The sequence below is a fragment of the Mustela erminea genome, chromosome 16, assembly GCF_009829155.1.
Source record: "Mustela erminea isolate mMusErm1 chromosome 16, mMusErm1.Pri, whole genome shotgun sequence".
Lineage (NCBI taxonomy): Eukaryota > Metazoa > Chordata > Mammalia > Carnivora > Mustelidae > Mustela > Mustela erminea.
The window spans coordinates 51494115-51510597 of record NC_045629.1 but is presented as its reverse complement, the minus strand read 5'-3'; the positions used below and the strand labels follow the sequence as shown (position 1 = coordinate 51510597).

At 34.2% G+C, this 16483-nt stretch overlaps 1 protein-coding gene across 27 annotated transcripts in view; it reads right to left on the bottom strand.

The window, feature by feature from the left end:
• Positions 1-16483, bottom strand: part of RIMS2 (regulating synaptic membrane exocytosis 2) — a 594152-nt gene that overhangs the window by 458987 nt on the left and 118682 nt on the right. For all 27 annotated transcript variants that reach the window (XM_032316364.1, XM_032316365.1, XM_032316366.1 and 24 more), the window contains one exon: positions 12080-12290. In XM_032316364.1, the coding sequence (XP_032172255.1) occupies positions 12080-12290 (211 nt within the window). The remainder of the gene's footprint in view (positions 1-12079; positions 12291-16483) is intronic.

Here is a 16483-nt window from a genome sequence, read left to right as displayed (position 1 = left end):
AAACATATATTTATTTAAAACTTCTTTTAAAAAGCTATCAAAAATGTATTTTATTTCCAAATAATTTTATACTCACCATTTATCCCCATAATCAACTCTCCCTATGGCCCTCCTTACTCTCTGATCACCTCTGCTAATAACCAATTTACTTTGCCTCTTCTGAAGATCAACTGAAGTGTTAATCTACCTTCCATTATCATGTCAGTGATTATTCTTTTTTTTTTTAATTTTATTTATTTATTTGACAGACAGAGATCACAAGTAGGCAGAGAGGCAGACCGAAAGAGAGAGGGGGGAAGCAGGATTACTGCTGAGCAGAGAGCCTGATGCGGGGCTCGATCCCAGAGCCCCGGCATCACGACCTGATGATTAAGGCAGAGGCTTTAACCCACTGAGCCACCCAGGTTCCTCTGTCAGTGACTATTCTTTATATAACTTTCCACTATTAGTTCCACAGTCACCTGCCAATCAAATGTCAGTTTCCCTCAGACTCCTCCTCTAGATATTCAATCACAGGGTGCCTGGGTGGCTCAGTCGGTTAAGCATCGGGGTCTTGATTTCGGCTCAGGTCATGATCTCAGGGCTGAGCCCTACACTGGGCTCTGCATTCCCAGCACAGAGTCTGCTTGAGATTCTTTCCCCCTTTTTTTCCCTACCCCTTTGCTCCTCCCCCTGCTCACATGCTCTCTCTCACTCACTCTCTCACCCTCAAATAAATCAATAAAATCTCTAGTCAGTCTTTCTCCTACTGCTTTGTTCTCTGTATTGCCAAAAAGATAGATCCCTCCCTCTACATCAATGCGATATACTTTCCATAATTAAACTACCATCACATTTCTCTCTTCTTGCCTACCTTTTATAACCGATCCTAAACCATCTCTCACACCAATACAATATTACTCCATTTTCTCTGGAAAGCCTAATCCCTTCTTCCAAGAATAGCAACAATTACATAGTGCTTATACAGTTTATCTTTTTTACTCATTTGTTTGCAAGTTTGCACTGCCATCTTGAAAAAAAACATTGTCACGGTGCTGAGCGGCAGCAAGGAGCTGGATCAAAAGACAATGCCTCTTCCAGAATAAGATGATAAATTAACAGTAAATGAGGGGACCGAGAGAAATAAAGTCACTTAATAGTAAAATATAAAAAGTACTAGATTAGAAGTGTTCAGCATCCACGGCAGCACAAAATTGACATGAGTTACCCAAAGAAAGCATCATGGGGAGATGAGTAAATGTTCATCAGATGGATAAGAGTTAAGGGTAGGAGCAGGGTCTAGGGGAAAGCAGAGCTGTAATTCAGATTAAAGTGGCAGGGTAAGCAAAAGCATAAGAGATAATAAATACAAATAGTGTAGCTTGGCTGGGGCTTACAGAATGGAGTGAAGCACATGCCTTGAGTTAGGCAGGGTATGAATCAGAGGACACTTTACGCCATTAGAAACTCCAGGAGTCATGATGACTTCATGAGTCATCAAAAAATGAGTCATCATTTAATAGGTTTTAAGCAGAAGGTAAAATAATCAGATTTGCATTTTACAAATATCGCAATAGCAATATGTAAAGTATGTGAACGAGGAATCGAGACAAGAGCAGAGAGACCCATGAGGAAACTGACATTAGTCCAGGTGAAAGAAAAGCCCAAATAAGACCACAGTTAGTAGTTCATAAAGGTAATAAGGAAATGATCATCTCCAACCATTGTGAGTAAAGATGGGTGATAGAGAGACCTGAAAGTATTCCTGGTTTTTTGGTTTAGGTGACAAAGTAGATAGTGGTGCCGTTCAAAATTTGAAAGTTACAGAAGGAATAGATCTAGGGGTTGTTCCAGTGATATAAAATACACAGCCTGTTCTGACAAGTAAGATTTAGTGCTATTCTAATATATTCATTGAAAGGGAATTAAAAAGACAGAGATTCTTCAAAAGAAGAATCTTATATCCTTTCATTTTTTCCAATTGGGTCACATTTGATTTATTTAGATATACAAAAAAAAAAAAAAGCATATATTTGCATATACAACTTGAAGAGTTTAAACATATGAATACATCCATGAAACCATCACCACAGTGAAGTTAACAGACATATCTGTCACCTTGAAATGTTCCTTTGTGACCCCTGATGCTTTTTCTTTTTATGGATCAGGATTATTTTTTACTTGAAATTTAAAAAAAAAAAAAAAAAAAAACATTGTTTCAGATAAGAGCTCATTTATTCTTTTGCTTATGTTTGAAGCTAAATATTTTCTTGGGATTGTTTGAAAAAGAATTGGGTGAGATTTACCTAAAAAAATAGAGGAATTCATAACTATTTCTAATGCTCTTCTCACATATTGTCTGTATTCCCTTCCCTTCGTGCTCCCCTACCTAGTGTCTTTTTAACTATGCTATGTTGCAGTTTTGGTGAATCCTGAATTTCTTTATCTATTAAACTACCATATAATCGACTTTTATGATTAGAATTCATTGCAGATGCTATTATTAATCTTCCCCATACAAGCTAACTAAAATCTATTGAACCTGGTGCTCATCTTATCCACTGACAAGCAGCTTACTTCATTTATTGATGAAGATATTAGGTACTGAGCAGGATTCTTTCTTTCTCTCCAGGTGGTTAGGAGTAAGTAGACAGCAGTAGATAGCAAGCTTTCAAATGCACATTAACCAAGTATTGGTTAACAATATGCCATTCATCAAGAATACCTATGCACCTGTTATATATCGGTAGTCTAAATATATTTTTTCTTTTCTCCAAAATAAACACCTAAAAACCATGTACCTCTCACACATTTTTAGGATAACATTTACATTTTAAGTTTAAATAGTTAGAAAGGATGCATTTTCAGATACGTTGTATATTGTAGGTATGTTTCAATTGCATTTTTATCAAATCCTAGAGCTGCAAATTTACCTCATTCATTATATGGAAAATGCCTACTACATATCCTATTTGGAAAACCAGGCCACGTTGAGAAACCATTAGACAAATATGTGTTTTTTGGTTTTTTTTTCCTCAAAGAGTCCAACTTCATTTTTAAATTCAAATAAATGTGGCATTATGGACCACCACTATCATCTCACATCAAAGTTCTAATTCTAAAAAAGAGACATAAGGAACCAGAGTCCCACCAGAAGTCCACTTGCCTTATAGAAATAAATGCTTCTCCTTTCTATTTTTCTTACAAAATCTCTAACTGTTTTGCCCTCAAGGAACTCTCCCTTAAGACAAGACATTGTAGAATTGTCACTTTGTTTCATGCCCCAGAAATTCTTACATCCTGAGGCAATCCATTATATAAAGACTAGATTCACATTAGGTAGGGTTAAGGAGCAGGCGTTTGATTTGAAGAGCATAAGAAAAAAATGAAAGCTACATATGGAAATTTTTGTCCTTTAAGTTATTCACACTCATCTACTCTCCAGAAAGCCTTCCTTCCACAGCAAGTGTACACTACCTCACTCTCAAGCCTACTGCCATGTACCTCAGAGTATAAAATGCCTATGGAATCATCCAGAGATTCCTGAAGAGAAACAATCCCAACCTGTAACTACAACAGATTTTGTAAGCTTCCTAGCTCTTCTAGTAATATTACCAACACTGAATCATGCTCTACAGGTGATGGAAGTGGGGGCGGAGCCAGGTAAATAACTATAAAAGATGCCCTGTGGAGAAGGAATGAGCTCATGTAAACTTCGCTAAAAATGTCTTTCCTTACGCTCCATTTGCAACATGATTTTGCCTCCTCCCATGACGGTGATATGAATGAGGAAGTATAAAATGTCCTAAGGCTCTGTAAGTTAGACTGTTTCTCACAGTTCCTATATTATGCTGTACCATTAGGGAGGCTGACATCAAAGAGGGACAATAATTCTTCCTTTTAAATTCAACAACCATTTCAAATAATATTCTCACACCTTCTACATCATTGAGCCTAAAGGCTTAAAATTGAGGATCCACCTGATGCAGTCATGGGCTTAAGGGTAGTCCTATGAATTATATAATTCTAACAATTAGAATTATATAGAATTATAATACTTCTAATAATTAGAATTATATAGAGTTTTAATAATTCTAATAATTGGAATTATAACTAGCTGCTACCCAGCTCTCAAATTCCTATGAACACAGTTTACTAAAACTGTGATGCCCTCAACATTCTCATGTTCCATAAATGTGGGGTGGGATAAAAACCAAAGCTTAACGCACAGTGCACTAGATACAGTAACGTAGGAGAATTAATGGAGTTTCTCAGTTCCTTCCTAAAAATTATTTAAACAGTAAATATATTTGGCTATGTGAATATACTTTCTGGTACTTCAAGCATTACGTGAGTTATCTATTTTAAATTTTTAATTTTTAAATTAAAATTTTTAATTTTAAATTTTAAAATTATAAAATGTCAAACCCAGAAGAGACCTTAGAAATCACAAACTGATGTTTTCGTTTTACAGCTTTTGAAACCGAAGCATTAAGACATGAAGTGACATGTCAAACCAAAGTCATACAACAGCAGGACAGAAACAAAACTAGATTCTTCATCTCAATTTATGCCAGCCTCTTCCTGGAGAATGTTAAGTGTTGCCTGATATACTGGTATGTAGTATTTCTATGACATTTAAAAGAAAATTCATATCTGATATGCTTGCCTTGGGCATTTGGGAACTGATTGTATATTGCACCAGCACACTAGCTAAAGACTTGCCCATAATCATAGTGACCTGAATTTTTTTTTAATTTTATTTATTTATTTTAAGTAATCTCTACACCCAGTTGGGGGCTCGAATTCACAAACCCAAGATCAAGAGTTGCATGCTCTTCCAACTGAGCCACGCAGATGCCCTGTGAGTTGAAATTTCTCAAAAAGAAAGAACTACCTGAAGGACTGCAGAAATACTCTAATCATTAGTTTATCTCTCAGTGCACAATTAAAAAATTAATTGTTAAAATCATTCATATAAATGATACTTAATGATACGGTTATACAGTAAAAACGTCTATATTATTTCACTCTTAACCATATGACATAATGAACAACATATGTCAATATATTTTAAGGGACTTATTTAATGATCATTTGCTTTTATAATCATTCTAAAAGTTATGATTCATTCTGCTTCAAATCTGATAATTTATAGTAAAGAAAAAATCCCATCTATTATATTTGTAAATTAATATAATTCTGAAAAATGTGTATTACTTACTTTCTCAAAATGAGATATCTTTTAAGCAAATAGTAATCTATTTTTCCCACCAAAAAGCAAAAGAAAGAAAAAATTAATGTTGCTATCCTTCGAAGCTTAAAATAATCATCATTATAAATTACCTTTCATGTCTGCCCTATTAGAATCCCCAATCTATGATTACAAAATAATTTCTTCCTTATGAAGTCATTATTTTTAAATCTGAACTAAATATAAAGCTTTAATTTACAGGGGGTGTCATCTTAAGAGGAAATAAATAAAAGCAATATTTCATAAAAACATATTGTATTGGTATTTCCATATGTCCTGCACTACATTTATTCTTGCTGAATCATGAATCATGTACCTCAAAAGAGTTAATTAATTGTTAAGGATGGCTCCACATGAAAGAGCCTCAAAATTAAAACAAAAGACTCTTTTATCTTATTCTCATAGAAGATTACTAAAATAATTTTTAAATGCTTTATAATTAAATTTTAAGCTATAGAATACTTGTATTCTCATTATTCTACTTCATAAAAATAGTCTGAACAAATTTCACTGAGCTTAATCCTTTGGGGCTATGATAAATCAAAAAGTATATTCAGCATCTATTGAGACTAAAAGCCTCTTCTATTACATAAGGCAACCAAGCATACATACAATGATCCAATGTAAAAAGAGAAATTAAAAATACTTTTTTCACTTAGAATATAGACAACCTTTATACATATCATACAAAGGAATGCTTCCTCAAGTAGATTATGAATGAAAATGTAGAAAAATTAATAAAGAAATCCAAAGTTATGCTCTTTGAGCTAAAATCTAGATTATTTTTTCTTATGTTTCATTCCCCTAATACTTCCCTCAGATATAAGAAAAAATACAAGAAAAATGGGAAATACTACTTCCGGTTCCTTCTTTCTTCCACAAACCATCCACCAGGCTAATCCACAACATAAAGAGTTCTATAGTTGACTACAATAAAACAGACTTTCAAGGGGATTTCCAATTTTTCACTGGATTTAATTTACCAACTAAAACTTTGCTCAGCAAAAAAAAAAAAAAAAAAAAAAAAAAAAAAAAACTTTGCTGAGCATAAAGTGACTATACCTTAGAAACCGGAAAATATATAATCAAGCCTATAATCTGATTCATTAGAGACTTCTACTTGTGGCCTAAATGGAGTAGCAAGAACAAGATTTCTCCACTTGCCTAGCAATCAAACATAATGTGGGAAAACATATAAAGAAGTGGTTTTCAAGACACTGGGCATCAGGCAAAAAAAACCACAGAGATAGCTAAAATATGGGAAACAAATAGGATAAGCTCTCTAACTGCCCCCAGCTTATAGTTTGAGAGACTTTCCAGGCAGCAGTTCGCTTGGCAAACATCCTCAAGTGAAGAGAACAAACACTGAAAACAAACACTGTGAGGAGGCCAGCACAACTGCATTTCACAGGCCAGCTTACCACAGAAGAAAAAACTGCAGAGGGAGAACCCCATAGATCTGCAGGGATTCCCTTCAAGTATTCAGCTGGTAATAATGAGTGAGCATGCATGTGAAAAAAGTCATATGAAGGGTTAGAGAAAACAGTGATGTTTCTACCACCAAAACTGGAAGAACTGTTAATTCACATTGAATAAACATACAAAATTGTACTCAGAAGAGAGTCAGGAAAACACATATCATAATGAGAATAATCAATCAAAACCAAAAACTGAGACAGAGATGTTGAAATTAGCAGAAAAGAACATCAAAACAGTTATTACAGAGCATTTGTTCTGTATGTACAAAAACTTATGTAGCTCATGGAAGATAGTTTTAAAAAGTCCAAAATTGAAATTTAGACATAAAAACAATGTCTGAGATGAAAAAAAAAAAAAAAAACAGATATGATATTGCAAAAAAAAAAAAAGAGTAAACTCAAAAGCACAACAATAAAATATACTTAAAATGAAAAGCAAGAGAAAAATAAAACGTGGTTTATGAAAAGAACATAAGTAATCTGTAAAACAACTTCAAGCAGCCTAATTAATGTATGAGTAATGAGAGTTCCTGAAGGAAAAGAAAGAAAAAAGAAAGCCCAATAAAAATATTTGGTATGTGGTGTGGTGAGCACTGTGTATTGTGTAAGACTGATGAAATACAGATGTGTACTCCTGAAACAAATAATACATTGGACATTAAAAAAAATTTTTTTTGAAAAAATAATGGCCAAGGGACGCCTGGGTGGCTCAGTTGGTTGGACGACTGCCTTCGGCTCAGGTCATGATCCTGGAGTCCTGGGATCGAGTCCCGCATCAGGCTCCCAGCTCCATGGGGAGTCTGCTTCTCTCTCTGACCTTCTCCTCGTTAATGCTCTCTCTCACTGTCTCTCTCTCAAGTAAATAAATAAAATCTTTAAAAAAAAAAAAATAATGGCCAAAATTTTCCAAAACCCTACATAAACTATAAACTCACAAATCAAAAAAGCTCAAAAAAGCTACAAACACAAGAAAGATGAAGAAAAAAAAAACAAAGAAACATTATAATTAAGTTTCATGTAACCAGTGATAAAAAGAATTATATTAAAAGCCATTAGACAGGGCACCTGGGTGGCTCAGTGTGTTAAGCCTCTGCCTTTGGCTCAGGTCATGATCCCAGCTGGGATCAAGCCCCGCATCAGGCTCTCTGCTCGGCAGGAAGCCTGCTTCCCCCACCCCTTCTGCCTGCCTCTCTGCCTACTTGTGATTTCTGCCTGTCAAATAAATAAATAAAATCTTTAAAAAAAAAAAAAAAAAGAGGAAGAAGCAATTAGACAGGGGAGCCTGGGTGGTGCATTTGGTTGAGCATTTAACTCTTGGTTTCAGCTTAGGTCATGATCTCAGGATGGTGAGATGGAGCCCCACATATGGCTCTATGCTCAATGTGGAGTCTGCTTGACTCCTCTGCCCCTCTTCTCCACCCCCACCCCATGCTCAGTAATAAATAAATAAATCTTTAGGGAAAAAAAGCAATCAGAAAAAAGAACATTGATATACAGAAAAACAAAGATGAGAATGGTATCACACGTCTAATTGGAAACAGTGAAACAAAATTTTAAAATACTGAAAGAAAACAACCCTCAGTCTAGAATTCTATACCTAGAAAAACGTTTAAAAAAAAAAAAAAGCAAAATTTTCAGCAGAAAAGTTTATTTCTCATCAGCAGGCTCACACTACAATAAATATTAAAGGAATCACTTCAGGCAGGTAAAATATGATACCATACAGAAATATAGTACTATGAGAAGAAATTAATAATATTAGAAATGATAAAGAAAACAGTAAATATACAATATTTCCTCTATTATTTAAAACTCTTTAAAAGATAAACTTTCTAAACAAAAAAGATTAACTGTGTAATGTCAGGTTATAAAATAAGTAAAAGTAAAATATATCATGCTTTATGTTAATAAAGTCCAAAAAAGTAGAAATGGAAATACAGTGTTGGAAGGTTCTTATACTATATTATACACAAAATGATATAACATCAGTGAATACTGATAATGAAATTTAAAGATTTATACTACTAAAGATTTATACTACTATCCTGAAGCAATTAATAAAATGACAAAATGAAGAAAAAACAAAGCTATAAAACACAGTCACAAAGCTAACAAGGCAACGAAGGCGATAACCTGGATCATAAAAAGTGCTTGACTAATTCAAAGGAGACTAAAACAAAAAGAGAACAAAAACAAAAATCAGATAATACAAGTAGAAAAAAAGGAAAATGATATAACCAAACAAATCATATAAGAAATCATATTAAATATAAATTATCTAAGACCCCAATTAAAATGTAGAGATTTTCAGGTTGAATAAGAAAGCAAGGCCCAATTATACGCTGTCTATAAAGAAAATACTTTAAATATGAAGACAAAAATTAATCTACAGTAAAAGAGAAAAATGTAAAGCAAAGTTGGAGTGGCTTTATTAAGATTAGACAAAGTGGATTTCAGAGCGAAGACTATTACCAGGAAAAAAGGAAGCCATATAATGATTTTAAAGAGGTCAATTAATTAATAGAAATGTAATAATCTTAAATGTTTATGCATTTGAAAACAGAACTTAATAAAATACATAAAACAAAACCAAAAATACATAGAACTGCAAAAGGAAGGAGACTAATTCAAGTATAGTTGTATATTTCAATATCCTTCTCTTAATAATTGAGAAAATAAATAAGCAGAAGATCAAAAAGGATATACTAGACTTGAACAACTGCATCAACCAACTTGACTTAGAGTACATTTAAAAACACTCCACCAGGGGCACCTGAGTGGCTCAGTGGGTTAAAGCCTCTGTCTTCAGCTCAGGTCATGATCTTAGGGTCCTGTGATCAAGCCCCGCATCGGGCTCTCTGCTTAGCAGGGAGCCTGCTTCTCCCTCTCTCTGCCTGCCTCTCTGCCTACTTGTGATCTCTCTCTCTGTCAAATAAATAAATAAAACCTTAAAAAAAAAATCCACCAAAAAATTAAAGAACATATGAATACATATCCTTTTCAAGTACACATACATTTACCAAAATAAACCATATACTGATCATAAAATAATTATGAATACATTTCAAAGGATTCAAAGTATTCAAAGTATGTTTAGGACCACAATAGAACTAAATTAAAAATTATTACCATAAAGATCTCTGGAAACTCCCTAGTATGTGGAAAATAAATAACATACTTCTAAATTATTCATGTATCAAAGAAGAAAAGGAAAACTTGTATTTTTAACTGAATGAAAATGGAAGACAACATATCAGAATTTGGGGGATGTCACCAAAGAAGTACTTAGGGGAAACTGACAGCATGTAATAGCAATATTAGAAAAGGAGAGACATTTCAAAGCAAAGACCTCAGGTCCCACCTAAAGAAACCAGAAAAAGAGAAAATTAAAGCCCAAATCAGCAGAATTAAAGAAGTAATAAAGATCAAAGATGAAATCAACAATTGAGAAAACCAATGAAACAAAAAACTAGTTACTTGAGAAGATCATTAAAATTAATAGATTTCTAGCGAAATTCAGCAGGAAAAAGAGAGAAGATGTAAATTACCAATATCAGAGATGAAAAAGGTAGCATCACTACAGAATCTACAGATACTAAAGAATAATAATGGAATACTGTGAGCAGGTTTATGCCAATAAATATTACAACTTATGAGGATCCGAAGAAATTCCTTGAAAAACACCAAAGCTCATTCAAGAAAGAATAAATGACTTGAATAATTCTATACCTATTAAAAGAAATTGAAACCGTAATTTAAAACCTTCCCAAAAATTAAACATCATGCCCAGATGGCTTTCCTGGTAAAATCTATAAAACATTAAAGGATAAATACCAATCCTACAGAAACTTTCCTAAAACCCTGACGAGAGGGAAATACTTCCCAACTCATTTTATCAGTACAGCATTACTGTGATACCAAAAATCAAAGAAACATATTATAAGAGGAAAACTACAGACACTAACATTCATGAAGCAAAAACTATAAATGAAACTTTAACAAATCAAACTCATTATTAGATAAAAGGGTTAAACCATCATAAGCAAATGGGATTTGTCCCAGGAATATAGTTGGTTTAGCATTTCAAAATCAACCAATGAAGTTCATTACTACATTAACAAGGAAGGAAAAAACATGATTAGGTTCAATAGATGGAGGGAAAGTGTTTGATAATTTCCAGCATATGTTTCTCATATAAAAATAAACAAATAAACCAAAAAAAATCTCTCAGCAAATTAGGAATAGATAGCATCTGTGAAAAACTAACAGCTAATATAATACTTAGTAGAGAAGGACTGAATGCTTCCACCCTAAGATCAAGAACAAAACAGGGATGTATGCTCTCACCACTTCTATTCAGAACTGTGCTGGACTTTCTAGCCAATGGAAGTAGTCGAGGAAAAGAAAAATAATCAGGTAAACCAGGGGGAAAGACTAAGGGGATAAAATGGAAAATCATTAATTCTGGGTAAAACAAAACAGTGAGAAACAGGAAATAGTGAGAAAATGTGGAGAAATGAAATCACACAGGAGAACAAATCCCCATAATTATGTTTTAGTAATGTATGTACAAACATCAGCTTCTTATTTTAAAACTGCCTAAGTAAAGAATGGAGGGATAAAATACTAGAGAGGAAATAAATGCAAATTCTAAAGAATTTATTGAGAAAGACATTATAATACTGTTTTTGCTGATTTCAGCAAAGCCTTTCTTGAGCAGCATTAACATATTCCCTAAAGTGGATGGATAAACTACAAAAATCTAATAGAAAACAACTCCTTAACATTTCTTCTTTAAATTCCATAGTCTAATGTTTATTTCATTGATGTTAAAACAAAAATAAAGGGTAATAGAACTTCAAAAGCTATAAAATTATAAAACAAAGACTCTCTAAGGTGGGAAGAGCCTCTTTTGAAAGGAAAGAAAATAGGGGTCAAAGGATGTGTAGGTCTAGAAAATTATAAAATTATGTATAGGTAATGGAAAAAGCAGTGTCACTGCTCTAACATTAATCAGTTGTGGACTTTAAGAAGGACCTTTAGTCTCCCTAAATATGTTTTCTGCATCTGTAAAATAAAAGAGTTAGACCAACTGATCTCTAATTTATCTTCATAATCTTTGAAAGTTTAAGATCCTATGATTCTAAACAAAATCATTAGCTAAAGGACATAAACAATGAGATAAATCCTTCAACTGAAAAGAAAAATGAAACATTTCTTTTATCTAAAATAAAGACACTAGAGGTTTTTTGGTTCATTGGTTAACCTGAATATAAATTTCAACTGTCTGCTTTATTTTATTCACAATTAGCTTAACTGTATTATAAGCTTAGCTATAATAGAATCATGTATAATTTTCATTCTGTACCTTGTTTGAGCGTAATGACACTCGACCTCCACAACGAGCACAGAACTTTGTTTGGCAATATGAACAGTTATGGCCACATCCATCAGCAAATTTTGTTTTGTGGCAAATACCACAGGTTGGGGCATCACCCTTCTGCTCTTGCTGCTGTTGTGATTCTTCTCCCATCTTCTTCACCTGCTCCTTGTACATTTCAAACTGCTGATGAAGTTTTCTGCAGAGAAAGCAGATAAGAAAAATTTGGTTGCCTGATGGTCTCAAAAACAGTAATTATGACAACCTATCTACAATTTTGTATCCAAAAATTTCATTAAATGAGGATAAAGAATAAAAATTTAATTTTCTGATTATTGAAATACATCCTACAGGGCACATCACAAGAGTGTTGTAAGTAGTTCTGCCCTCTGACATACATGGTAATTTATGAGCCAATTAATACATGCGAATAAAGACAGCTCTTTAAGTTATAATTGTAAAATTTTTATCTCCCACTTGTAATATATTTTCATTCATATGTCCTAAAATATTTAAAGTATTATTTTTCAAAGGTTTAGCTTCAGAATTGGACTGAGCTGATTTGACTTACACAGTATAGCCAAAACCTATGAACTTCAAATCTTTGAGACAACTCTCAGTTGGAGTGCTCTTAAGAATCCAAACAGAGGGGAAAACACTGGATGAGTGCTCTCATTAATTGTTTAAATCTGTTCAACAGTCTGGATATTAACTGGCTTTAAAAACATTGTGAAAGATTAGAAGGCTAGCAAATAAGGCTGTGCAAACAAAGGCCAGTTTTTATCTTAAAAACAAAACCCCCAAAATGAGGGAAAAGATGCCTAGAAAAAGGTATTATTTACTCTTTAAAAATAAATCGTGATAAAAATTTTCACTTACATTATCTTCATAAAGGAAAATTTAAAATGTTTTAAATTAACTCTGCTTAAGATTTTCAAAGCTGTAAATGATGTCACTCCCAACCTAAAAATGACAAAAGGCTAAATAATCTATAAAATCGTAACTTTTCTTGAGCCCATCAGAGAGTTGAAGATATAAGGCAAAAAATCTGAACTCCAAAGAGCAGCAAGCCCCTCCAAAGAGAAACGAAATACACTGTTTCATCATTTGCAGAGCAGAAGAGGAGAAAGAGGGGCCACCCTACAAGCAGGGAAGAGGAAATTAGTTAAAATTTTAACAAATTGTAAAAGGCCTAGGGTGGGCTAACATACAGTTTGGAATAGCTAGAGGCCCAGACTCAAGGAAAACCCACATTCACCCAGAAGCACTTTTCTGCAGGCCTCTACTGGTCACTTATGAAGAAGATTGGGAGCAAGGCATAAGAACAAACAACTCTTCAGGGGTACACATGTGTAGGTGTAAAAGAGTTAACTAGTGGCTGCTGGAGTACAGGCCCAATTCCCCAGACCATCTCTCCTAAAAATGTCAAAGCTATAAGCCACAGGGAGAAGGAAATTCTGTCATCCCCATGGCAAAGGCATCTACTGCAGCTAAGGAAAAGGTTAAAGGGAAAAAACCTCTGCCCATGAGAGAGGGACAGGAAACCATCTTCAGCCAACAACCTTTGCTCAAATCAAAGGCCTTTCATATCTAGGGAAGAGATGGAAATTCCTGTCCCAAACCTATCAGAGATACAAGGCAGATTTACTTCTATGGGAAGAAGGGCCCAAGAACTCTGAGCAAACCTCATCCATAAGGCCCAGATCAACAGGTCCTATCAACGATGAAGGGCAGGAAAACTTAACAAAACACCCTTGCCCCTGCCACAAACTTAGAATCAAGAAATAAGCATCAATCATTTACTCCAGGGGGCAGAGTGGAGGGGCAGCAAAAGCATACGGAGAGATGCCTCTATGGAGTAAGTAGATGGAAATGGCTGAAGGGGTAGCAAAACACTGAAAAAAACTTCTGATACTCCTGCATTCTTCCTAAATACAATGCAGCAGTAGCCTACTGGAGGAATTGGGAGGAATTTGAAGACTGTGATGCACTAAAGATAATGATGGCAACAACAAAATCCAAACCTATCTGAACTTCTGACCTGATGATGACTTAATTTCCAACACTAACAGTCTGACAGAAAAGGCATGACTTTAAGGCATAAATATAATTCAAAACCACGAGACTCAGAGGAAAATAGCAAGGAATAAACAACCCATCGCCAAGAGATAAAATAATTAATGTAATTAGATTCAGAGATGACAAGATTGATGGACTTACTGAAGTCATCAGGCACACTTGAAAATGACTATAATTATTAAGGTAAAAGATTCACAGAAAAAGGGGGACAACAAATATGAACAGACGGGGTACTGAGGCAGAAAGATACAAAGTATAAGAGTCATATGAAAATGCTGGAAATAGAAAACATGGCATCAGAGATGAAGAATTTCTTTGATGGGCTAAGGGATACACTTGAAAAAACTAAGGAAAAAATTAGTAAACTTGAAATAAGTCAATAAAAAATATCCAAACAAACAAAAAAGAGTTGGAGAAGGGAAGAAAAAAACAAACAGAGCATCCAAGAGCTAAATTGATCTAACACGTGAAATTGGTGTCCCAAAAGAAGGAGCAAACAGAACAGAGGAAATATTTGAAGGTATAATGGCCATGAACTTTCCAAAATTAATGAAAGTTACCAAATCACAGACACATGAACCTCAAAGAAGCCTTTGTAGAACAAACACCAAATCCATACACACCTAGACTCATCATAGTCAAACTGCTAAAACCCAAAGAAAACTATGAAAGCAGCCAGAGAAAAATGATATATTATATGTATAGAACCAATGATAAAAATTACAGAAGATCATCTTTCAGAAACCATGGAAGCTAGACAACTCTGGAGTAAAATCTCTATGAGGACTGACAGAATAAAACTGTCACCCCAAGATCCCATGCGCAATGAAATTATGTTTCAAAAAATAAAGGGAAGAGGCGCCTGGGTGGCTCAGTGGGTTAAAGCCTCTGCCTTCAGCTCAGGTCATGATTTCAGGGTCCTGGGATCGAGCCCTGCATTGGGCTCTCTGTTCGGCAGGGAGACTGCTTCCCTTCCTCTCTCTCTGCCTGCCTCTCTGCTTGTGATCTCTGTCAAATAAATAAATAAAATCTTTTAAATAAAAGGAAAAGGAAAATAAAGACTTCTCAGACAAAGAAATGTTGAAAGAATTTATTGTCAGAAGACATTAACCATAGGAATTTAAAGTAAGTTCTTAGGCAGAAGGAGCATGATATTCCTTCAAAGTATCATATAGAAAACTGAACACATAAAAATAAACACTTATACTAAAAGGAAAAAAGTCTCAAAGACATTTCCAAAAAAAGAGAAAATTAAAACCAAAGAAATCATTTTTAAAAAAAAGTTTTTAAAACTATAGAAGAAATCCATGAAACCAAATGCTGCTTCTTTAAACCAAAAAAACAAAAACAAAACAAAACAAAACAAAAACAATAAAATCAATAAACCTTCAAACAAAATTGTTGGGGGGGGAGAAGATAAAAATTACCTAGAGCAAGAACGATAGAGGGAACATCACTACAGACTCCACAGTTACTCAGAATTAAATGCAACAGATTACAAGAGAAAACTATTAACAATTCTCTGCTCATAAATTCTGTAGCTTACATAAGAAATAGACTATAATAAAATAGACTATTTCCTTGAAAGACTGAAACTGGCACACCTCACTCAAGAAGAAACAGAAAGACTGACAAGTCCATACGTGTTAAAGAAATTTAATTCCTAGTTTAAAACCTAAAAAAAAAAAAAAAAAAACAAAAAACCTCTCATGCTCACTGATTTTATCGATGCTTTCCACCAAACATTTAAGGAAGAAATAACACAATATTACATAATCTCTTCCAGAAAATAGAAAACAAGGGACCACTTCCTTACTAATTTCCTAAGGCCAACATTATTGTGATACCAAAACCATATAAAAATATAATGGGGGGGGGTGCCTGGGTGGCTCAGTGGGTTAAAGTCTCCACCTTCGGCTCAGGTCATGATCTCAGGGTCCTAGGATCGAGCCCCACATCAGGCTCTCCGCTCAGCGGGAAGCCTGCTTCCCCCTCTCTCTCTGCCTGTCTCTCTGCCTACTCATGATCTCTGTCAAATAAATAAAAATATATACATATATAATGGAAAATTATAGCCAATATTCCTCATGGGAAGATGAAAAATCCTCACACAACATTATCAAGCCAAATCCAGAAATATATTAAGAATAATACATCACAAACAGGTGTACCAGGCTTGTCCTGGGAATGCAAGGTTGATTCCACATTTTAAATTCAAGCAATTGAATCACCATATTAACAGAATAATGGGGAAAAAAATCGTATAATTATGTCAAAATATACTGAGAAAGCACTTGACTCAGCAAACTAGGA